Source organism: Myotis yumanensis, unplaced genomic scaffold (assembly GCF_028538775.1).
Source record: "Myotis yumanensis isolate MYYU_CA2020_CCGP unplaced genomic scaffold, mMyoYum1.0.hap1 SCAF_6, whole genome shotgun sequence".
Lineage (NCBI taxonomy): Eukaryota > Metazoa > Chordata > Mammalia > Chiroptera > Vespertilionidae > Myotis > Myotis yumanensis.
In genome coordinates this window covers 21,483,929-21,509,424 of record NW_027223757.1, presented here as the reverse complement: position 1 = coordinate 21,509,424, position 25,496 = coordinate 21,483,929, and the positions used below count along the sequence as shown (strand labels likewise).

At 41.7% G+C, this 25,496-nt stretch overlaps 1 protein-coding gene across 1 annotated transcript; it reads left to right on the top strand.

Moving 5' to 3' along the window:
- The first annotated feature begins 2,436 nt into the window (after positions 1–2,436).
- LOC139012174 (pantetheinase-like) lies at positions 2,437–25,354 on the top strand. Its single transcript, XM_070417713.1, has 9 exons — positions 2,437–2,579; positions 2,835–3,110; positions 5,242–5,469; positions 8,143–8,273; positions 15,572–15,764; positions 16,400–16,691; positions 17,152–17,513; positions 22,100–22,270; positions 23,514–25,354. The coding sequence occupies exons 3-9, from the start codon at positions 5,257–5,259 to the stop codon at positions 23,694–23,696; spliced, it is 1,545 nt and encodes a 514-aa protein (XP_070273814.1). The 5' UTR covers positions 2,437–2,579; positions 2,835–3,110; positions 5,242–5,256; the 3' UTR covers positions 23,697–25,354.
- Positions 25,355–25,496: the final 142 nt, after the last annotated feature.

The window sequence follows — 25,496 nt, the reverse complement described above, 5'->3', positions numbered from 1 at the left end:
GCAGGGAAACCCTGGTTTTATCTTTTTATCAACAGATTGAGACCTGCCCGTTCAATAAAAGCTGCACGATTTGAATATCTCATTTACATAAAACAGATGTAATTGGCAACATGGGCTGGAATGTAGAAAAGGAGTCCTCCCCTAAGTCCTGGGGAATGCAATTTAGGTTGCTACCTGAGTCCATGTCTCCCAGGCGGCAGCTGCTTTCGAGATAGGCTAGTAAACCAGGGAAAATGGAATAGGGAAACTGAGACAGACAGTTAAACAGCAGTTTGCAGCCACGTAGAAAATCTAGGTGCCAAGCAGTTTGCACCCATCCAGGAAATCCTATCTTCCCTAAACCAAGGACACTGAAGAGTAAATGGTTTGCACTCCCCCCACTTCCCAACCAGAAGGTCAGTAGCTTAAATCACCCTACTCAAGGGAGAAAGCAGAAATCCAGTTAGTGCCATTTACCAGCCACACCCACGGACAGATGAAGTTAAGAGAATAAATCTAACTTTGGTACATCAGCACAAAGCTGATGAATATTCTATTGAGATCCTCCCCTAAACATCCAGCCTTTTTATTATTTTTTAAAATATATTTTTATTGATTTCAGAGAGGAAAAGATATAGAAATGTCAATGATGAGAGCAAGTCATTGATAGGTTGCCTCTTGCACACCCGACACTGGGGATTGAATCTGCAACTGGGCCATGTGCCCTGACTGGGAATCGAACCAGGACCTCCTGGTTCAGTTCCTAGGTCGACGCTCCACCACTCAGCCAGGCCAGCTGGATTAAATGTCCAACCTTTAAAACCCCCCACAATGAAGGTCCCAGCGTTTGCTATCCCTCCCATGAGTACACCTGCAATATTACGCTCCCCCTCACCTTCATGCATCTCCTAAACTCTAAGGTACCCCACGAGGCTTGCAACCAGGGCAGCAACCAACAGTGGCATTTCATCCCAAGCAAACCCCCGATTCTGTCCCCAAGGCCCCCCTTTCTCTGACTCAGTGAGTCAAAGCATTTCAGCTTAGAGCCATTTTTTCACGGAATCCTCCTCCTGATGAGGGGAAGGTGGAGGGGGGGACATAGACCAATGATTAACCCCTAGAGTGCTGGGGAGCACGATCGCGCTCCTCCTGTCTTTTGCCAAAAGTGCCGGGAGTGCTATCAAAGCTTCAAAATGGCTTCCAGTTCTAAGTCTGCTTTTATTAGTGATGATGATATTGCTAAATATGTCAATGTAGTAGAGGTTTCCTTAAGTTTTTGAATATGTAACTTCATTTACTTGTGATTCATAATTTGTTTCCTAAACTGCTGTAAAATCAGCAAAAATGCCTTGGCAATTTTAGCATAGTTCCTAGGGTATTGGTTGGCACTCAAAGGGTTAAGGCTGTTCTGTAGTGAGCCAGTGCCCCTGGGCTGTGACCTTCACAAGTCCTACTTTCCCCCTTGAGACAGGAAGGCCAGGAGGTTTCAAATTTTAAGCTATTTCTTTTCCCCAGATTGCTTAGGCTCTGGTAAAGAGTTTCCCTTGAGGGCAGGCTTTGGATAAGGAGAACAAATGCTCAGGGTGTTGCAGAAGACCAAAGAAATACCAAGCATACATCCTAGAGAAAGAGAGGGACCCCATTTATTAACACTAGTGGACTCCGGGAATAATTTCCAAATCAGAGTGAAGTAACACGCAGAGGCTTCGCTTTTTATAACCTTCTGGGGTCTTTGTCTTGCAGATATGGTTCTGCCCCCTTTCGTGGGCCTACAGGAAGGCCCCCAGGTGTTGATGATCTGTCCTGGGGCCAGCGATAACGACTCCCCCCTCCCCCCCAGGGCAGTGCATTGTTCACAGTTTTTATGGCCTGACACGCCTTGCAAAGACCAGTTTCCTCCTCAAGGGCTTATTTCAAAGTGGGTTTATTTCTCTTCCTTTAGGAAGTATGAGGCCAGAGGTGTTTTGTTTTGTTTTCCTCAATTATTTGCCCAGAGAATCTGTTGGTGTTCTGGAGGTAAAACTCACAAAAGTGTGAGCGTTTTCCTAACACTAAATTCCCCTCGTTTTTTAATTCTGAAATTTATCCACACTGAGCCTCTAGCAATTCATCAAGGACAGTTGAAGTGGTCATACCACTGTGGGTGAAAAGGGGTTCTATGGAAAGTAACCTCCCAGGATGATCTTAAATTCCTAATTGGGCAGGTCATGGTGAATAGTCACGCCCTACCTTAAGCAAGACCTGCCCACTGTTTCTGTGAATCTAGGTTAGCATACCTTTGAAATGCCTCCTTTCAGACTCAGCTAGTACATGCCCAGAAGGCCATAAGTAAAACCGCCCTCCAGAGAGCACATGATCTCATTAACTATCCTGTAATCCAATCCCTGCCTTGCTTTCTCCTGCCTTCATGTAATCTTCCTTTTAGTCCCTCCTTAATTCCAAGTGCGTGAAAGGAAAACCACAAAGCTGTCATTTGAGATCTTGCTTCCTGGCAATTGTCCTCAGTTTTGGCTCAAATAAACGCAGAAAAAATTCCCTACAGGTTTGGACATTTTTATGTCAACATCAGTACTGGCTCCAAAAGTGGACTTTTGCTCCAGGTAAGCCTGTCTCTCTAATTTTGGGGCCGTGGTTTGTCTTGTGACCTCAGTTCTCTGCTGGATCTAAGAAAAATGATTGATTTTTCAGTCCAGCTTTTTTCTTGTTGTGAAGATGGGAGAGGCAACTTTCAAGCTCTTTGTATGTCAGACTGGATACCAATGGGAGCTTCTTGCTATAATTTTTAACTTAATAACATCAAACAAACAATTTTTAAATATTTTTGTAGCTCATGGCAGTTTTAACTTTTATTTCAGAACTTCCTTCTATAAATTCTTATCTACACATTACATCTCACTGTGAAGTATGTGGATCCCCAACCACCTGGGAATGGAAAGCCAGAAGGAGGTCAGCAAGTAGAGGCAGCGAGGATTTGCCATAGACTGAGGAGGGCGGAGCAGTCACAGCCTCTTGGTGACCTTGGTAGCCACAGAATACATTTATTATAGCACTGAAGCAAAAAACTCAGACATATCCATTTGCAAACTGAACTATAATAACACCATCCAAAATAAAATATAAAAATAAAATGGGTAAGCATAAGTAGTTCTGTAAATATAAAAATATTATACTTAATTTGCACTGAAACAAAATTTGCCTACTTATTCTATATCAAAATCTTTAAGCCCCCCCCCCCATTTTCTATTATGCTCTCTTCCAACTACTTCTATTTCTCTCTTTAGTTCTTACTCTTATTCTCCCTGTCATTGTTTCTCCTTCCCTATTAACCCTGTGGTCAGCAGCCTCTAAAATGGTCCCCAAGGATCTCTGCCTCATTCATGCATGACCTTGTGTCAAGTGTGGGCTGGACCACCTACTGACTTGCTTTTAATGAATACAATACAACTGAAGTGATGAGGTGACACTCCACGTTAGATTAACTAAGAGACTACGGCTTCTATCCTGGGAGGGTTCTCTTGCTCTCTGGCTCTTAGGGCAGCCAGAAACAAAAGTGTGACCAAGACCTGAAGCAAGGAACTCACATCTCTGGGCAACAGTCAATGGGGACCTGAGGCTTGCCATCAGCCATGTATATGAGCCTGGAGCGAGGAAGTGAATCCTTCCCAGCCAAGCTTTGAGATAACTGCAGCCCAGGCCACCAGCCTGACTGCAGTCTCTCGAAAGAGGCACCCAGCTACCCCGCCCCAGATTCTGGACCCACAGGAAATAGGAGATCAGACATGTTTGCTGTCCAAAGACACCACATTTTAAGGCAATTTTTATACAGCAATGACCCTTTTGTATTCCTCTTTGTCCTGGCTTCCCCATTTTGAGGAAACTAAAGTGAATAAAGTGTAGCATTTAGATATTCATATTCTGCTAGTGATACTGCGATCAAAATTGCAAAGCAATTTAGTCTTCAAATTATTTACACCTATAAAGTTCTAAAACATGAATTCTAAGAATTCCTATGTGGAAGTCCTAACCACTTGTACTTTAGAATGTGACCTTATTTGGGAATAGGATAGTTTTAGATGAAAGTAGTTAAGATGAAGTCATTCTATAGTGGGCTGTGAAAGGGCGAGGGCTATGCCCTCCATCTTGCCTGTATCCTCCATGTTGGGGCCACGTGCAGCCTTCTTCCCGGAAGCCCCGGCCTCTGCTGGCCACGCCCAGGATTTTAAACTAACCAATGACAATCAAGGGAAGTGCGTGCCATAGAACAAGACCCAGCTTGCGCCTGGCCAATCGGCAAAGCACAGTCCTTTCTCCTCCCCTTACTCCAACCGCCCCTATATAACCTGACTCTAGGCGGGTTTCGCTCTCTCAGCCACTTGGTTTGCCATTGTGTCGGTGAGTCTGGTGGACGGGAGCCTAGCTAGCTTGAAATACAGATTCTTATGCTTTTGCATCGGATTGGCTGGCTCCCTGATGTGGTTTCTTGGGAATCTTGAAATCTGGGCATAACAGGCTGGGCACTAAATCCGATGACCAGAGTTTTTACAAACGGAAAATTTGGACTCTGGTGCGCACACACGGGGAGAAGACAGCTGTCTACACAGCGAGAAGCCCGAGTAATCCTGTCCTCACAGCCCTCAGGAGTGCAATAAGGAGTGTTTTATAGAGTGTGTTTACATTTTGACTATGATGTGAAGCCATCATGTTTTTTTAACGCTAGATATGGGGCGCAGCTAGTGTTTTGGCCAGGTTCAAGCCTCGGACTAATGAAAGGACAGGGTCCTCTCATTGCCACGTGCAAGTCCCAGCTGGAGGGCAGGGCCCTCCCAGCCCAATTATAGCCAACGGCTGTGGTTGTAAGCTTGAACCTATGGTCCAAACACGTGGCCCCACGTGCCTTGTGCTAGAGTTCAGGTGCATGTAGTTGAGTAGTAGGGTTGGAACTCACGAGAATGCTGTAAACAACTTGATCACGCCCCTACTTTGCCTCGTGGCATCTGCTATAAAATAAAGACATGGCTTGTGGGCGCTGGCGCTGTCTCCTCATCAGGGAGCAGCGTCCCACCAAGACCCCGCTTTCATTCTCTTGTCTGTCTTTTCTCAATCCTTTCACGCCCCACCCCCCAACCCCAACCCTCACTCAGGATGACCTTTGGCCGTAACAGCTAGATGTTGTGATTTGTCTTTAAAGCACTAAGTTCTGAGAACCACGTGCTTCCTTGTAATTTCTCTCTATAAACAAGGGCTTGCTCTGTTTTTCAACAGTCCTTGGACTTCAGCATGATGACTTCTCAGCTGCTGACTTGTGTGGCAATTTCAGTTTTCTGTGTCTTAAAAGCCAGCTCCCTGGACACCTTCATTGCAGCTGTTTATGAGCATGCAGTGATTTTGCCGAATGTCACCCTCGCACCAGTGTCCCGTGAATTGGCATTGGGGTTAATGAACAGAAATCTGGACCTTTTGGAGGGAGCAATCACATCAGCAGCAAAACAGGTACCTCCTCTTGAGTGTGCTGGCTTCTATGTAGAGAGTGGGGTCCCAAGAGACAGAGTCAATTACCAGGGTCAATTAAATATGTGTCAGAGTACGTATTTGCATATGCGCTAATGAAACCGGACAACTAATGGGTCCGGGCTGCCTGTCACTACTTGAGCCAATTAAGCAGACAGGTTTTGTTATGGCAGAAATCAGGTGAGCGGGAAGCGACAAACCATATGCACTCGGAGATTCAGAAAAGGACTGTTTATTCCAATACTGTCGGCTGTATGGGAGAGCAGCAGGTCATTCCCAGAAATCTGCTCTGTCGCCCCCCATAGGCCAGCTGCTTATATAGGGTAGGACAAAAATTACACAGGGAAATTGGACTATAGGCATGGGGATGTAGGAAGCTGGGGGGTTGTGTGTGTGTGTGTGTGTGTGGGGGGGGCTCCATTGTTTGGGTAACAAGGTTGTTAATCTTTCCCTGAGAATGGACCACATTCCAAGGCTGACTCCCAGGTCCCAAGGGCCTACAACTCCCAGGCAGGTCAGAATGTCCTTTCTTTAACCAACACAAGGCAATCATGGCTAGCAGAGCATGATCACTATTTCCCACAACCATAGCCAGTCCCCAATATTCCTTTCTTGCCCCTAACAGGTTGAGTCATATGAGCATTTATTCCACAATAAGCCGGCAGTGTGGGAGAACAGCAGATCATCCACGAAAGTCTGCTTTGCACCCTTCCATAAACCAGCTGCTTATATGGGGTAGAAGGACAAAGATTACATGGGGAAGTGGGCAAAAGGAATAAGAATGGGTATGCAAAAGGAATAAAATTGGGTGTTACAGGCGTGGGGAAGTAGGCAAATAGAATAAAAATGGGTAAAATGATTACAGATTACTGGCAATGTGGACTAGGGGGTGGGGTGCTTCCGGGATCCCATTGTTTCACAATAAGGTTGTTAATCTTTCCATGATGATAGGCAGTTCTCAGTAAAAGGAGAATGGGCTCCATTTCTAAATTAACTCCCATGTCCCAGGGTTTACTACTCTCAGCCTGGTTAGAATGTGCTTTCTCTGTCCGAACAGAACAATCACCGAGAACAGAGCATGGTTAATATTACTGCCCTAACATTAAGGTAGGTGAAGACATATATGTCAGGGTAGCCAAGAACTTTTGTTTTCCGCAAATTATTAGAAAAAAGACATTATTAGTTCCCTAATAGTGAGACAAACTTATGAAAAGAACAGCTTGGTTGTCATTCAGGGGCAGCACTCCTTTGAGAAACTTGCTGTAAGTTCAACAACTTTGTTGCTCTTTTCTGCTACAGATGGAGGGTGGAGGATAAATGGGTCAGGGGTCACGTGCTATTTTTAGAGTATTAGTGGCCTTGGTGCACTTTGTTCTCTTAAGAGTGTGCAGGGTTTTAGGTTAGTTTATAACACCAAAACAAGCTTAAGTTGCAAACTACTTAACTGTATGTTTTATATACTTCAAACTTCATTCTAATTACAAGGTACTTCATACTTCATAATACTAACACATGCTAATGTATGTTTTATATATATATACAATCCATATAAAGCTATCTATTATATACTTCATATTTCATTTTAATTAGATAAAAGTATATGTGTTTTTTTATTATTTTATTTTTTATTCTGTATTAGTTTCAGGTGTACAGCAGAGTTGTTAGGAAATCATGTTCTTTACAGAGTGATCCCCCCAATATTTCAAGTTCCCATACATGTTATTATGATATCATTGACTATATTCTCTATGCTATAATTTGCATCTTTGAGACTATTCTGTAACTACCAATTTGTAAAAAGTATACTAGTATATGATGCATAGTAAGTCCTTGAGTTAAATGAAAGGTTTAAGGTTAAGTATGTGGTTTAAATAAGATATTCATAACTCAGGTATAGACAGATATGTGAAATGTCATGGAAGTCAAGGATATATACATATAACATATCTATCAATACACATTCTTATACATACAAAAATCAGCTTCCAGGATGACTCTCCCACCCGAAGGTGCCCAGGTTGTACCTCTAGGCACCCTCCTGAGAAGCAGGAATCATGTTTGCAGGGTATACAACAAGGAAGGCTGGAGCAGAGGAAAAGAATTTGAATTATAAATCAATTCCATACACTCAGGTACAAGAGTTGGTCTAAGTTCAGGGAGGGGGTGATTTGGGGAAGAGCTAGGTTTATAGTTAACAACTGCAATGGGTGTCAACTTGTGAGTAGCCTGGAAAGCTATTCATGCTTAGAAAAAAAAAAAAAGAAAACATCTATAATAATAAAAGCGTAATATGCTAATTAGACCGGATGTCCTTCCAGAAGAAGTTGGGGTTGTGAGGGAGGCCCAGGTCCCAGGTGCCAGAGGAAAGCCGGTGCCAGCAGCTGGGGGAAGGAAGGCCTACTCTTGCATGAATTTCGGGCATCGGGCCTCTAGTTATAAATAAAGGATGATGTCAGGATTGGAAAATGCAAGTGGTTGGGCAAAGAAAATAAATTGTAAGAGTATAGAAAACAAAGGAATAAGATTGAAAGGGAAAAACATACACCTGAAAGTGGTTTGTCAGCCACTCAATTCCTCAGGTCCTCTTGCAGGCAGGCCCCTTTTTGGTTGTTTGCTTATTTGAGAAATATTTTAATTCAGCTGCATGTTTAACAGGGTGCACATATTATTGTGACTCCAGAAGATGGTCTTTATGGCTGGAACTTCAATAGAGAATCTATCTACCCATACCTGGAAGATATCCCAGACCCTCAAGTGAACTGGATCCCTTGTAATCATCCCAACAGGTAAACAGACAGACTTAACAAATTCAATCATGAACATGAGCTTACTTCACTTGGGAAAATTTTGTAGAAGATCATTGCATAAGATCCACTATCAATTCTAAGTTTCAAGACAGCTTTATTATTTTTCATCTCGTTTGGAATATTTAATAGAAAAGTAACTATCCTATCTAATAAAAGAGAAACATGGTAATTAGCCGTACATCCGCTACCCTTACCATTGGCTAATCAGGGCGATATGCAAATTAACTGCCAGCCAAGATGGCGGCCGGCAGCCATGCACTGAAGCGAACAGGGAGGCTTGCTTGCTCCAGTGACTGCGGACTCCAACATTCCCCGCCTGACTTGCCAGCCTCTCAGCTGCAACTCTAAGCAACTATGTTGCAAATATAGAAGCTAAACAAAACCCCAGAAACCTGCCTTAGTCAGCTGGGCTTCAGCCAGCCGGACCGCAACATTGTATCAAATGCAGAAGGTAAACAAAGGCCAGAAACCTGCTTTCAGCAGCCGAGGCCTCAGAGCTAAAGCTGGCCCAGAATAAAAAAAAAAAGAAAGAAAGGAGCGGTTGGGAACTTCAGTCACCCACCAGCCTGAAAACAGCCCTCAGCCCCTCAGCCAGACTGGCCAGGCACTCCAGTGGGGACCGTCACCCTGATCCAGAACACCCTTCAGGGCAAACCAGCCAGCCCCCACCCGTGCACCAGGCCTCTATTCTATATAGTAAAAGGGTTATATGCCTCCCGGCACTGGGATCAGCGTGACAGGGGCAGCGCCCAAACCCCCTGATCGCTCTGCGGCTCTGTGTGTGACAGGGGGCGGGGCCACAACCTCCCTATCCGCCCTGCTCTGTTCCTGACAGGGAAAGGTGCCCCAACCCCCTGATCAGGCCTGCTCTGTGCCTGATAGGGGGGAGCTCCCCAAACCCCTGATCGCCCTGTGGCTCTGTGTATGACAGGGTGCAGTGCCCCAACCCCCTGATCGGCCCTGCTCTGTGGGTGATAGAGGGCGGTGCCCCAACCCCCCCACGGGCCCTGCTCTGTGTGTGACGGGGTAGAGCCATAACCTCCCCATCGGCCCTGCCCTGAGTGTGACAGTGGCGGCGCCCCAACCCCCTGATCGGCCCTGCTCTGTGAGTGACAGGGGGCGGTGCCCCAACTCCCCTATCGGCCCTACTCTGTGAGTGACAGGGGGGGAGATCCTCAACCCCCTGATGGGCCTTGCTCTGTGCGTGACAGGGGGAAGCTCCTCAACCCCCTGATCGGCCCTGCTCTGTGTGTGACAGGGTACGGAGCCCCAACCCCCCCACGGGCCCTGTTCTGTGTGTGACAGGGGGCAGTGCCCCAACTCCCCTATTGGCCCTACTCTGTGAGTGACAGGGAGGAGCTCCTCAACCCCCTGATCGGCCCTGCTCTGTGTGTGACAGGGTATGGAGCCCCAACCCCCCTGATGGGCCCTGCTCTGTGCATGACGGGGTGGCGCCGCAACTTCCCTATCGACCCTGCCTTGAGTGTGACAGGGGGCAGTGCCCCAACACCCCAATCGGCTGTACCCTGAGCGTGACTAGGGGTGGCATTGCAACCTCCCGATCTGCCCTGCTCTGTGCATGATAGGGGGCAGCGCCCCAACTCCCCAATCGGCCCTGCTCTGAGCCCGACCAGGGGCTGCACCTAGGGATTGGGCCTGCCCTCTGCCACCCGGGAGCAGGCCTAAGCCAGCAGGTCATTATCTCCCGAGGGGTCCCAGACTGCGAGAGGGCACAGGATGCGCTGAGGGACCCCCCCCCCCCCAGTGCACAAATTTTTGTGCACTGGGCCTCTAGTGTATTATAAAATCACAGAAATCAGTGCTGGAAGGTAACATAGAAACCATCAAATCCACTGAGGGGCTGGATCTGGTCAAGGGGTAGGTAGCTGGTTAGTGGGAGAATAGGATCCAAACTCTAGTCTTCTGACTTCTTACTAGTGAACAGAAAAATTGTTTCCCTGTTGTGTCTATAATTTGAAAAATGTGTGAGTAAATAGCAAAATAGTCATGTGTCAGTTTAGAATTTCAAAATTTTCTTTCTCATCCATCAGATAGTTAGTTGATGTGGTTAATGTATACAGAATCCTTAAAGCCTAAGCTAATTGTCAATCTAGGAGGTGATGTAGCAGAACTGTGTAAGTGGTTTAAATCAAGTCTAGTCCAAAGAAATATGAAGTGTGATGAAAGTAGCACTGTTACTTTTAATATAAGCAAAACAATATCTGATGCACCTAAGAGATTCATGTCAGTTAACTCACTTATTTCCAAATGCTAAAATTCTAGGAATTTCTCTTTTGGAATTGCTCTCAAAACTACACAAACTACTGTAACTGCTTATAGAGCCACCTTGATTTTGACCAAGTTTAATATTATTTATCATAATTATCTACTCACATTTCATTGTATAACTATTTCATATTTTTCCATTGCTCATGCTAGAAATTCAGTTTCTAAAAGCCCCTCTGTTATCACTTCCATTATAAAGTAACTTTATTAGGTTCTTTTTCTTAATCTTCACCCCAGGATATTTTTTCCATTGATTTTTAGAGAGAGTGGAAGAGAGAGGGAAAGACAGAAACATTATGTGAGAGAAACATATTGATTGGTTGTCTTCTGCACAAGCCCCAGGCTGGGGAGGAGCCTGAAACTGAGATACGTGCCCTTGACCAGAATTGAACCCGGAACCCTTCGGTCCGCAGGCTGATGCTCTATCTGCTAAGCCAAACCAGCAAGGGCTTCACTTGGTTTTTAATGGCTCTTCCCTAGAACCAAATTTCCAAGAGCCTCCAGAAAATCCCCAGTTCAAAGAGTCTTGTTTTCTATTTATATTTTTCACCAATTACATCTCCATTCCTTGCCTTCATTCAGTTATTGGACAAATTTTTTGAGAACCTATTATTTACAGCAAGCATGTCAAACTCACGGCCCACGGGCTGCCTGCGGCCCACAACGAATATTTTTGTGGCCCAGCCAATATAACGGTATGTAAGAAACGTTTTAATAAAAATTTCGTAACTTAATTTTTACAATATCCTGTTACACATAATTATTAATAATGAACTACAACATTCACTAATGACTGATTACTATAATCGTGTTGCATCCATTTCCCTTACATGCCTTATGCGCAGGCACACCATTTCTCTCCACTAATATTAGCAGCGAATATTTCAGCAGCCGATGGCCATGTCATTAGTCTTGGACTAACTTGTTTGGTGCACGCAACAGGAAATATTTCACTTGTGGAGAACAAGAAAAATAGATTTATTTGCGTTATGCTTATTAATTTGTGCAGTTATTCAGTGTTTGGTAAGTTAATGTTCAAGAAAAAAATATTAATTTTTATTAAAATGTTCTCTTATTTTATGTAAACGATTACTCATTTATTTCAGTCCTTTGTTTTCAGCATGTCTCTATTGAAATAGAGCTATGTTTCTATAAAATTGAAGCTTTTATTTTTTTGCGGCCCACATAAACTTAAACCTTGTTTATTTGGCCCATGTTAGCTTTTGAGTTTGACATGCTTCATGTACAGGTACTATTCTGGAAAATGGGATGACCAAAACAGATTAAAAATATTGACCTGAAAAGATTTGATAAATATGTTTCAAGTGGTTCAATGTGTTATATTTATTTCTGTGCATTTCCTATAGAATTGAAGCAAATGATGGGAAAAACTATCAAATGGTCACTTATATAAATGCATTAAAATAAGTTTTTATTTATTTTTTATTTATTTATTTATTTTTATTTTTAAAAACATATTTAATTGATTTTTTACAGAGAGGAAGGGAGAGGGATAGAGAGTCATAAACATCGATGAGAGAGAAACACCGATCAGCTGCCTCCTGCACACCCCCCATTGGGGATGTGCCCGCAACCAAGGTATATTGCCCTTGACCAGAATTGAACCTGGGACCCCTCAGTCCGCAGGCCGACGCTCTATCCACTGAGCCAAACCAGCCAGGGCTAAAATAAGTTTTTAAATGTGTTCTTGTATCCGTGATCTTTTACAAGGATGTATTTTCAGGCGATTGCTATGGTTTTGTACCAATTTATAAATTCAAAGAAAGCTTTCATTACTATTGCCAGCAGATGGCACCACATTTTCATTCATTCAACAGCTCTCCTAATCTTAGCTATTCTTCAATAACCTAGTAGTAACCATTTTTAAATTATTTTTGTGTGGTGTCAATGCAAAATAAATATGGATAGATATTACATATTCTGAGATCTCACTTTTCAAAATTGCATTTTAATTCCTTTTCCGGGACAACTGGTAATATGATAAAAGTAAAGAAATTAAGCATTAACAAATGTTCTTGTATTCCCATCTTTCCATACTGGCTGGCACCATTCTAGCCCAACTCGTGTTGTCTCTAATCTCAACCATTGGAATAACTTCCTAATGGTTTCCCTACACTTAGTCTCTAACCATTCTAGTACATTTTATACTGTGATGTCCTATTAAAGAAAATTCAGATACTGTTACTTTTGTCCTCAAAGCATTTAATGATACCTCCTTGTCTATTAAGTTTGGAACAAGTTTCTTAGCCTCTTGTGCAGAGTTCTATCCCTTATGACTCCAAATAGACAAAGGGTCTAAACAGACAGTTTTTTGTTTTTTTTAAAAAATATATTTTATTGATTTTTTACAGAGAGGAAGGGAGAGAGAGAGTTAGAAACATCGATCAGCTGCCTCCTGCACATCTACTGGGGATGTGCCTGCAACCCAGGTACATGCCCTTGACCGGAATCGAACCCGGGACCTTTCAGTCCGCAGGCCGACGCTCTATCCACTGAGCCAAACCGTTTCGGCAACACAGTTTTGTTTTATTTTTTAAAAAGAAATTATCTTTATTGTTGAAAGTTATACAGATGTACCCTTTTTGCCCCTATTCACCCTTCTAGCCCACTCCTTCCCCTGATGCCAGGCCTTTACCAGACTATTGTCTGTGTCAATGGGTTATGCATATATGCATATAAGTTCTTTGGTTGATCTCTTGCCACCCACACACCCTGACTTCCCTCTGAAGTTCATCAGCCTGCTGAACAGACACTTTTCCAAAGAAAACATACAAATGGCCAAGAGATATGTGAAAAGATGCTCAACATCACTGATCATCAGGGAAATGTAAATCAATACCACACTGAGATATCACTTCATATCTAGTAAAATGGCTATTGTAAAAAAGACAAGATAACAAATGCTGAAGAGAATATGGGGGGAAAGCCCTCGTGGGAATGTAAATTGGTGCAGCCACTATGGAAAGCAGCATAACGGTTCCTCAAAAACTTAATAAATAAGACTACCATGTGATCCAGCAATATCACTTCTGGGTGTTTCCAAAGGAAGTTTCCAAGATATCCTGAAAAGATATCTGCACTCCCATGTTCATTGCAGCATTATTCACAACAGCTAAGACATGGAAGCAATTTAAGTGTCTATCAAGGAATAAATGGATTAAGAAAATGTGGTATACAGAGTAGTCCTCCCTTATCTGTGGTTTTGATTTCCTGTTTTCCGTTACCTACCTGTGGTCAACTGTGGCCCAAAAATAGAAAGTGGAAAATCACAGAAATAAACAATTCATAAGCTTTAAATTGTGCGCTATTCTGAGTAACGTGGTAAAATCTATCACTGTCCCACTCTCCCATCTGGGACGTGATTCATCCCTGAGTCCAGTGTATCCACACTGTACAGGACACCCACCCATTAGTCATTTAGTAGCCGTCTGTTATCAGATCAACTGATGCGGTATCACAGTGCTTGTGTGCCGGTAGCCCTTATTTTACTTAATGGCCCCAAAGCACAAGAGTAGTGATGCTGGCAATTTGGACATGATAAAAAGAAGCTATGAAGTACATCCTTTAAGTTAAAAAGTGAAAGGTCTCATCTTCATAAGGAAAGATAAATCATATGCTAAGGTTGCTGAGATCTACGGCAAAAACCAACCTTCTAGCCCTGAAATTGTGAATAGGGAAAAAGAAATATGTACTAGTTTTGTTGCTACACCGCATATTGAAGAATTTGTGTCCAGTAAGTACGGCATTTGGTCTTTCTCCAGGATGGTATCTGTTGCTTTATTTTTTCCTGGTTATTTGTATGCCTTATGATTTTTTTTTGATAAGTGGACATTTGAATCTTACAATGTGATAACTGGAAATCAAAACTTCTTCCTTCCCCAGGGTTTTGTATCTCTTGTTTGTTTGTTTTGGATGTTACAAACTGTTTCTGTGCTGGGCCTAAGCTTGAGGTGTAACTTAAGGTCTTCTGAGGTCTTTTGTTAGCCTGTGCCTTTCCCTGGGCATGTGCGGTGACTTTCTAAATTCTCCTATACATGCGATTGCTTTTTTATGTCCTAGTCCTTAAATGTCTGGTGCCCAAAAGGGGGGGTGGGAGGGAAAGAGCGTATAAATCCCCTAGAAGTCACTAGCAACAATGCGTGAGGGGTGCAACAAAGGCTGCCTGCCCCCGAGTCTGCATCTCTGAGATCAGAAGCAGTTATCGATGCTCAGAACACAGATTCCCAATATTTGGAGGAAAGGGGCCTTATTGCTCACCTTGCTCCCACAAGCTGCCTGCAAGGTGCTCCGGGAACACCCTCATGGCTGCCTGCCCTGGGGGCTAGGGGAAAGATGGGTCATGGGTAGTCACTGCTGAACCAGTGTTAAAATAGACTGAAATTATCTGCAATTTACCCTGCAAGCCCTCCCCTGGAAGTTTCAAGCCTTCAAATAAACTGCAGAGTTCCGAAGTATTATGTCAGACCGATTCTGCAATTGTTATCTAAGTAGAGGAATGATTCTTGGTGCCTCCAACTTTGCCATCTTCCTAGAATCCTCGCTCTAAGTTGACCTTCTTTCATTCAAAATATTTTTTTAATGCCTGTTTTCTGTCAGGCATGGGTTCAGTGAATAGGAGATGTGTGTGCATTTGCCCCATAATAGCTATAAGATGTAACATACAATATATGATTAACACATGAATGAATATATGATTATGAATGATGATAAATGCTATGAAGAAAAAAATACATGGCCTGGAGTGTTACTCTAGAATCATTTTCTACAAATGAATTCCCACAAGCATGTACTTCCTCTGAAGTCTCTTTTTGTTTTAATCTTTCCCTTCTACCTATGTCATTTAGAATTTATTTTTTGTGTGTGTATATATATATATATATATTGCATAGTAGGTTCAGGCCGCTATCATCCTGAGTTTTATTAAAAGCTAAGCTTAATTTTTGTTTTCCTCTTCCAATAACACATACCAGATTTGGCCACACCCCAGTGCAAGAAAGGCTCAGCTGCCTGGCCAAGGAAAACTCTATCTATGTTGTGGCAAATATCGGGGACAAGAAGCCGTGCAATGCCAGCGACCCCCAGTGTCCTTCTGATGGCCGTTACCAGTACAACACTGATGTGGTGTTTGACTCTCAAGGAAAACTGGTGGCACGCTACCATAAGGTAGAATTTAATGCAAATAGTTACTAAATGCATAACAAATTAAAGTGGACAGTAGGGGAAATCCTTATTATTGATAAGAAGCATACTTTAGAAGCTGAGTAGAGACAAAGCAGAGAAAGTAATGATTAGGTGTGTGTGCATTTAGGAACACAGGAGTGTGTTGTTGGGAGTGTGTGAGAATCAGTAGGACCTACCTGCATTGAAATATATGTCATCTTTTGGACTTTCTCCTTTTAAAGACATACTTTGGCAATGGCTCAAGGCTAGAATAAAAAAACACTTACCAGATAGACTTGGTTTTAACAAGAAGGAAGGAAAGAAAGTCCTTTATCCTCAGAAAATAGATGCATTCTTGGCAAATATGCGTTAATCTATTTCGCTCCTACCTCTTTTAAGATTCAAGGTCTTAAGAGATAAGGATTCCCTTGTACATATCTAAAAATGTGGAGATTGAACCAAAGGCTCCTATTAGCCGTAGTAATCTCAGGTTCTGCACTCTTTCCATATGAAGCCAATGGTCATAGATGAAATTAGCACTGCTGAATCAATGTGCACTTGTACTTTTTCAGACACAGTGACATCCAAGCAACTTCTAAAAAGAGATTTACCCCGTCTTCATCTTCTGTTCATTGCAGCAAAACCTTTTCTTGGGTGAAGATCAATTCAATGTACCCAAGGAGCCTGAGGTTGTGACTTTCGACACCACCTTTGGAAGGTTTGGCATTTTCACATGCTTCGATATACTCTTCCACGATCCTGCCGTGGCCCTGGTGAAAGACTTCCATGTGGACACCATTCTGTTTCCCACAGCGTGGATGAATGTTTTGCCACATCTGTCAGCTATTGAATTCCACTCAGCTTGGGCTATGGGCATGAAGGTCAATTTCCTTGCATCAAATATACATCACCCCTCAAAGAAAATGACAGGTAATGTATAATTGTTAAGATTTATAAGCTTGATGGAATCCAAAAAGCAAAAAAAAAAAAAAAAAAAAAAAAAAAAAAAAATTCTTTTCTAATATGTACTCCTTAACACAATGTTTTTCAACTCTTAATTTTTGTGTATCTAGCTGGTGACATGCTGTAGAATTAATCTTCATATAAATTGTTTTCAGATTTATTTAGTTTTATTCAACTTGAGTAACACCCTTTTTCATTTTCCCCCCAAATTCACCACTTCTTATGTGACAACTCTTCTTGGCTTCTTGGTGTCAGACTCTATTGGATTTTTATCATCTGTTGTCCTTGGCATATTTCACTGAAGTTAATAAAAATACTAGTATATACCTTAGAGGAAGTAACATGTTAATGTGAGTTTAAAATAGTAACAACTGTTATTATTTTCACTTTTCTGTTTCAAATGTCATTTCCAACTTATCGCTTCCAGGAAGTGGCATCTATGCACCTGATTCTCCAAGAGCATTTCATTATGATATGAAGACAGAGAAGGGAAAACTCCTTCTCTCACGATTGGATTCCCACCCAAAGCACCCAGTCATGGTGAATTGGACTTCTTATGCTAGTGGAATAGAAGCATTCTCAACGAGAAACAAGGAGTTTAAGGGCACTGTCTTTTTTGATGAATACACCTTCTTGGAGCTAAGAGGAGTCACAGGAAATTATACAGTTTGTCAGAAAGATCTCTGTTGTCATCTAAGCTACAAGATGTCTGAGAAGAGAGCAGATGAAGTGTATGCCCTGGGGGCATTTGATGGACTACATACTGTTGAAGGGAGCTACCATTTACAGGTAACGTTTATTTGGGTGGCAGTGGAGTTACCAGATATAATATAAGATACCCAGTTCAATTTGAATTTCAGGTAAACAATGAATTGGTTTTGGTATAAGTGTGTCCAACTTTGGGGGATATGTATACTAAAAATTTTGTTGTTTGTCTGAAATTCAAATTTAGTTAAGCATTGCCAACTTGCAATTGTCAATGTCAGTCTAATATTAAACTGGTTGGAAAAAGGCAGAACATTTATTTTGCAGTACCAATGTTTGAAATGATATAATAGTCACATTAGAGACAATTTTAATGGGTAATTAATGTCTGATATTTCTTACCTGAACAAAGTTAGCCATTTTCCCAATATGTTCACTAATGCCTATTTTGTTGAATATAGCTTAACAGTAAGTATGTCCTGGAGACATATGAAGTTGATCTCTGAGATGTACAGTGAAATAGTTTATTGCTGAAAAGATTCAGCTATGAAGCAGGAACTATAATAGTCTTACGTGATGGGACTCCTAAAAAAATCAGACTTCTTGTTCTTCCCATTCTGGTCTTATGGTTCGTGATCTGGTCTCCAATCCTTTTTCGTCCAGATTATTGCAATATCCTGAGACTGAAAGCCCTTTGAATGATGGAACTGTCCCCACGGTCTAACATTTTGTTTGCTGTGTGATAGGCACTCTACAATGTTTGTTCATTTTGACAAAAAATTATCAAGTGCCTACTACATACCAGGTATATATTCTGTGTTTATTATATGAAAACTAGAGGCCCGGTGCATGAAATTCATGTACAGGTCGGGTCCCTAGGCCTGGCCTGCGATCAGGGCCAATTGGGACCTTCCTTCCCCCGGCTGCCGGCCTGGGCCTTCCTTCATTCCATGATGCCCCCTGGTGGTCAGCGCACATTATAGTGAGCAGTTGAACTCCTGAGGGGACAATTTGCATATTAGCCTTTTATTATACAGGATGAATAAGTCTAGACCAGTGGTTCTCAACCTTCCTAATGCTGTGACCCTTTAATACAGTTCCTCATGTTGTGGTGACCCCCAACCATAAAATTATTTTCGTTGCTACTTCATAACTGTAATTTTGCTACTGTTATGAATCGTAATGTAAATATCTGATATGCAGGATGTATTTTCATTGTTACAAATTGAACATAATTAAAGCATAGTGATTAATCACAAAAACAATATGTAATTATATATGTGTTTTTCTACGGTCTTAGGCGACCCCTGTGAAAGGGTCGTTTGACCCCCAAAGGGGTTGCAACCCACAGGTTGAGAACCACTGGTCTAGACCCTCCTCATGAGGAATCTTCCCTGGATCCCCAAATCAGGCTAAGTACAGCTCCTTAGTATTTCTACAGCAAAATGTGCATTCCCTGTTCTATCAGATGCCAATGTGTACTGAAGTTATCTGTTCATGTCTAGGTAAAAAAGTGTGGGAGGGAACTCTAGGTGGAGTGGAGAGCATGATCAAGGGTGTGAATTTGTGAGAGAACAAGGTATGCAAGGAAGAGCAAGCAGTTTGGTGTTACTAAGGCGATGGAAGAAGAACTAAGAGCAGTGGTTCTCAACCTGTGGGTCGCGACCCCTTTGGGGGTCGAACGACCCTTTCACAGGAGTCGCCTAAGACCATCAGAAAACATTAGGAAGGTTGAGAACTACTGGTCTAGAATGTGCCAGGTTCTGGCAAGAGTGGCTGGGTGAATGTGATGCTCTGACAGAACAGAATGCATGAGGAGGAGCAGATTGGGTAGCAGTGGGCGCTGCTCAGTTTTGCTTGGGCCGTGCTGGTTTTGGAGTACTTAAGGTACATTCAACTGGGGCCATCCATGAGGTTGTTGAATATATGGGTCTGATGCTTATGGGAGACACTGTATTTAGAACTATTGTTTTGAGAATCAGCAGGATAAAGGTCTTGGTTAAACCCACAAGGGTGAATGGTGTGAAAAGGTGACTACATAGACTGTAAAGAACCATGGTCTAGGGGTGGAACCTTCAGAGCTCCAGGGTTTGAGCAGAAAATGGATAGAGAATTAGGACCTGCAAATATAATTTAAAAATAAAGGAAAACTTAAAAAGAGAAAAATCATGGACAGGAAGGAAGTAGAGACCTAGGAGGAGAAAATTGTGAAGTGTGTTAATGCAATATGTTTAACATTACTGACATAAATAAGTGCAATTTTGGTAGAATTTCCTAGGCTTATAATGACACAGTGAAAGACAGATTACAGTAGGTTGAATAGTTGAAGGGAAGTAAAAATTTTGCAAGAATGAGTGACTGGTTTCCTCTTCAAAACTCTTTTTTAAAGTACATATATTTTAATTGATTTCAGAGAGGAAGGGAGAAAGAGAGAGAGATAGAAACATTGATTGGCTCCCTCCTACATGCCCCCTACTGGGGATCAAGCCTGCAATCCAGGCATGTGCCATGACCTCCTGGTTCATAGGTTGATGCTCAACCACTGAGCCACGCTGGTGGGGCCCTTTTCAAAACCCTTGTCTGAGACAGGAGGAAGAGAAATGAGACAAGAACTAGACAGACACTGGCCACAAACTCTGTTTTTGGTCTTTGTTTCTCCATGAAATGAGAGAACCTTGATTATTATTAGGTCTAAAGGAAAGAGCAACAAAAAAGTTTGAAAATGTAGGACGTCAGTGTTCCAAGGTACTGGAGAAAGGAGGGAAAATGGTATCAAGAAAATGCCCAACAATTAAAAATTAAACAAGTTATTTTGTAGAAAATTTATTGACATATAAATATTAGCATATATTCTGTGACATTTTGACATTAATTGCACTATGTATATGGAACATATATGATATTACATTGCCATATTTTTAAAATTCAAAACTTATGAGATATAATTCTTTCTTTTTTGTGGTAGATTTTTTTAAGTTGGTTATATAAAACAAGATAGCCATCTATTGGCTTTCTCTCTCTCTCTCTCTCTCTCTCTCTCTCTCTCTCTCTCTTTTTTCCTTTCCCTCCTCAATCTTGTCCTGCCTTTCTGTCTCCCCCAGAGTCTTGGCTCCACTGGAGAGAGCAGTGGTAAGTCCCTTCTCAGTGTGAGGACTCTCACGTAAACAAAGCCCTCTGTTATTTTGCTGGGCCGTGTGCCCTTGACATAACCACTGGTGCCTGACAGGTTTTGGAATTTAAAATTCTCAATTTAGTAGTTTTTTCAGATATAGGGTGACACGTTAGGATTACCAAAAACTGACTGAAAGTTCTGAGCACGTGGGTAATCCTTGCCTTTCCAAGCTGCACAGTAGGGTGATTTAATTCAGCCTTTGGTGAGGGGAATCCCTCAGCTGAGTATCTGTAGAGACTTCCTCCTGGGTTGGTCAGGTTTTTCAAGCTTTAAAACCCTTCTAATGCAGGATGACCAAGTAAATGTAAAGTTCAGGTAAGCAAGGAATCTGTTGTTGTTTTTTTAAAAATATTTTATTGATTTTTTACAGAGAGGAAGGGAGAGGGATAGAGAGTCAGAAACATCGATGAGAGAGAAACATCGATCAGCTGCCTCCTGCACACTCCCCACTGGGGATGTGCCTGAAACCAAGGTACGTGCCCTTGACTGGAATTGAACCTGGGACTCTTCAGCCCGCAGGCCAATGCTCTATCCACCAAGCCAAACTGGTTAGGGTAGGAATCTGTTTTTTAAAATGTAAGTATGTCCCTTGTGATATTTGGGACATTCTCATGTTAAAAACTATTTTTACTATTTTTAACTTATCTGCAATTAATTTAACTGGAACTCCTGTCTAGCACCTGTATTCCTGAAGGGTAAATGCCTTGCTGGCAGCACTTAGTCAAGTTGGGAGAAATGACCTCACAAGGTGGGGTTGTGGTAAAGTCAGATGATCCCAACATTTGACATGATTAATTCATGCAATCCCCTTCAACCATGTCATTTAAAACCTCCATCTAAAGGTCATCTGTGTTACCCGCTCTGAAAATAAATGCCCGTCTTTCACTGGAATAGGGGAGGGGCAGTTGCCCATCCGTGGTACCTTTAACAACTTCCTACCAATTTTCCTTACTTCAGCCACCACATCTTTAACAGCTCCTGAGGTACCGAGGCAGCAGGAGTGGAATCTCTGCAGTATTCTGCAGTGTAGTCAGGGTTGATTCTTGGCTTTCCTCACTACCAATTTAGGACTTGGCGTTCTTAGATCAGCTAACTCAGTTACGACTTTGGCATTAACATCCCTGCTTCCAAAATTGTGCCATGGTCTATCCTCCTGGACCCCTATACTTCTAGACTTATATCTTAAAAACATTAATGTTAGTTTTAATAGGATTTCAAGGGAACAAAAAAAAAGCATGTATTCTACCTTTATCAGAAAGTTATTTGTATCCCCTCTTAACACACTTGCCCTAAATGCTTTCTGTTTAACTTCAAAAGAAGACGTCCTTTTTTTCCCCCCCATTGCTAGTTGTATTAGCTATTCAGCAATGAACTGGATTAATCAATTGAGGAAATAATATTATTTTTCCAAACAAAGGAACCCGGGCATTTTTTTCAGGGTCAGGAGAGTGTTTCTATTGGCTTGCCTAGGAATTCATGGTTTGCCTTTACTTTCTAGATTTGCACTCTGCTGAAGTGTAAAACAACGAGCTTACACACTTGCGGTCACGCAGTTGAAACTGCTTCCACCAGGTTTGAAATGTTCTCCCTCAGTGGCACGTTTGGAACCCAGTATGTCTTTCCTGAGGTGCTGCTGAGTGAAATTCAGCTTGCACCTGGAGAATTTCAGGTAAGAATCTTTGCTTAATATTGACAACTCATTTCATGTAAGAGGAAGCACTTTTTGAGTACAAAAACCTATCCAAGTGCTTACAATCATAAAAATCTCTGTTTGAAAAGGGTAAAATTGTCCTTAGGGCTAAGGAAAGACACTGAGCAGGCTGTATTTTTTTTAAAAAATATTTTTTTATTGATTTCTGAGAGGAAGGGAGAGGGAGAGAGAGATAGAAACATCAATGATGAGAGAGATTCATTGATAGGCTCACCTCACACTGGGGATCGAGCCCGCAACCAGGGCATGTGCCCTGACTGGGAGTCAATCCATGACCTCCTGGTTCATAGGTCGATGCTCAGCCACTGAGCCACAGCGGCCGGGCTGCATTTTTTATCTGGAAAGCCTTAATATAATAATTAGTGTGTTCTTAAGATTAAAGAAACATACTGTTGTGGGAACTTAGGGACAAGGCTGGGCTGTGTAAGGTAGAAGGAAGATTTGAAGAGTTTCAGGACTAATCCCACCAGAAAAAAGCCCCTTGGCATCACTGAGCAGCGATGGCCTGGGGTAGTTAAAAGGAATCCCTCTCATGATGTGGGTGAAGGTTCCATGTGACCATAGGAGAAAAGGGAAGAATGAAAAGCCCAGGAGAGAGAATTTCAGTGGCTGATGTTGGTAAGAAAGTAAAGAGTCATTGTTTTTTTCAAATGTGTTTTTAGAGGCCAGAAATAATCCATATTGCCCGAGCACTCTGCCCAGCCCCATTTTTCTACTGGCTTTTCCTGCAAGTTCTGTCCTCACTCCTTTCTCCTGGTAGAAACAGCTGCTGTGGGGAGTTGGGGAAAATGGGCAGGTTAGGGAGCTGTGGTGAGTGATTGACAGGCTTGATAGAGATTCAGCTGAAATTCCTCAGTCAGTCAATCCCTTCTAATCCTTCACGGAGTCTTTATCTTGTCCGAGAGGACTAGATTCCTCTTATATATTCCCAAATCCACTGTTTTATGTCTACTAACTTATGGGATGTTTCCTCAGGTAAATAAATGATAAGCTATTGATTGCAGGCGTTTCAATAATAAATGAATCAGTGCCAGTTCCATGGCTCCAACTTTTCTTCTGTATCATTTCAAATATTTCTGATAGAACAGAATCTGGCCATTATATTTATTGTTCCCTTGTCCAGTTGTACTGATTTTAAAAGTGTGTTGTGGGTTGTATCACTTAAAGTTAGACCCAGTCAACTTCTTTGTGTTTTAACTAGGCGTTGAGTGATGGACGCTTGCTGAGCCTGAAGCCGCCATCTGGACCTGTCTTAACAGTAACTCTGTTTGGGAGGGTGTATGAGAAGGACCACAAATCCAATGCTTCATCAGACTTCATGGCATACACACTAACAATAATGCTCATAGTTATAACACCTATACTATACTCATTATGTTGGTAAAATTTTTACATTTTCTTTATTTTATCTTGAATAATTTAAAAAATGATGGATGGATGCATGGATGGATGGATGAAAAAAGATGAGTCTGGTATACCAAATATATATATTTAGATACCCCCCCCCAAATCCATTCCAGACCATATAGATCAGATATATAATGACAGCATTTTAGAAAGGTAAATTCTATAAAATGAGGATAACAGTTATACCGACCTTTTAGTTTTTTTTTTGGTAAGATTGTTTTGAGTGCATATAGTTTTCAATGGTTCAGCCACCCTGCATATTTCAATTAGAAAATTAATGAATTCAACATCAGCTAATTGTCTTTGACCTGGTGTCTAGCACTGAAGTATCCCAGAAGGCAGCTGAGCTTACATCTAGTGGGCCTTCATGTTTTTGTTTTTCATTGGTGACTTACTGCTTATTTACTGCTTATCTTGTCAGCCCATAAGCATATTAATAGGGTGGCGCTAGTGCAGACATTTACCAAATCTGACCTGCTACCTGTTTTTGTGTGGCCTGTGAGCTATGAAAGGTTTTTATGTTTCTAAATGGTTGAAAAATAAAATCAAAAGAAGAAGAGTATTTTGTGACACATGATTATTATGTGAAATTCCAATTTTATTCTCCATAGCTAAACTTTTATTGAATACTAGAGGCCCCATACACTAAATTCGTGCAAGGGGCTCGGCCCTCACAGCCGCAGCCCCCGGCTTCGTCTGGAAGGTCATCCGGAAGGTCATTCAGCTGTCCGGTCTAATTAGCATATTACGCTTTTATTATTATAGAGAGTCTCATTCATTTGTTTAGGTGTTGTTGATGGTTGTTTTCATGTTACAATGGTGGAATTGAATAGTTGTGACAAAGGCCATAGAGCCAGAAAAGCTAAAAATATTTGTTGCCTGGTTCTTTACAGAAAAAGTTTGCTCCCTCCTGCTCTAAAGCATTAAATAACAATGGATTTTAGTATTAAAAACCTGTAATACAAGCAGTGGGAAATTGCCCTTGAGCATCTTTCTTACAATTCTTTCACACAAGGAGAAATAAAATATTTTTATTTGCTTTGTATTAAACTACCATCACAAAAATTACCTTGATCAACATATGAACAAATATGCTAAATAAACTAATACCCCAAACAAGTGAACATAATTTTTATAAGCATAATTGGTATTTATTTCCTACATGATGTCATCTCATAAAGTCTTTTGTTGCATTTGGGAGTTCTAAAATTCTTGAGAGAAATCATACTATTTTTATTTTCAATTTTTTCCTAGAGATCAACTAAGAACTGCTCATCTGAATATACTACCTGATATTTTTTCAGTGACAAACTTATTAGCTTGCCTTAGAATGAATTTACTTAAAATTTACTTCTTCAAATGAATTTTCTTAAATATTGCAGCAGTGAATTTACTATTAAAAGTGGCACTGCTCTAGTCGGTTTGGCTCAGTGGATAGAGTGTCGGCCTGCAGACTGAAGGGTCCCAGGTTCCATTCCAGTCAAGGGCACATGCCTGGGTTGCAGGCTCGATCCCCAGTAGGGGGCGTGCAGGAGGCAGCCAATCAATGATTCTCTTTCATTATTGATGTTTCTATCTCTCTCTCCCTCTTCCTTCCTCTCTCATATCAATAAAAATTTTTTTTAAAAAGTGGCACTTACTACACTCAAACCCAGCTCGATTACTTTCTCAGTCTGGATTTTTTAATGTATATATGTGTATTTTATGATAATTTTGATGTGCTTTTTAACTGTAATTTTAATTTCTTCTGCTTAAATCATTTGTGATGCTCATTTGA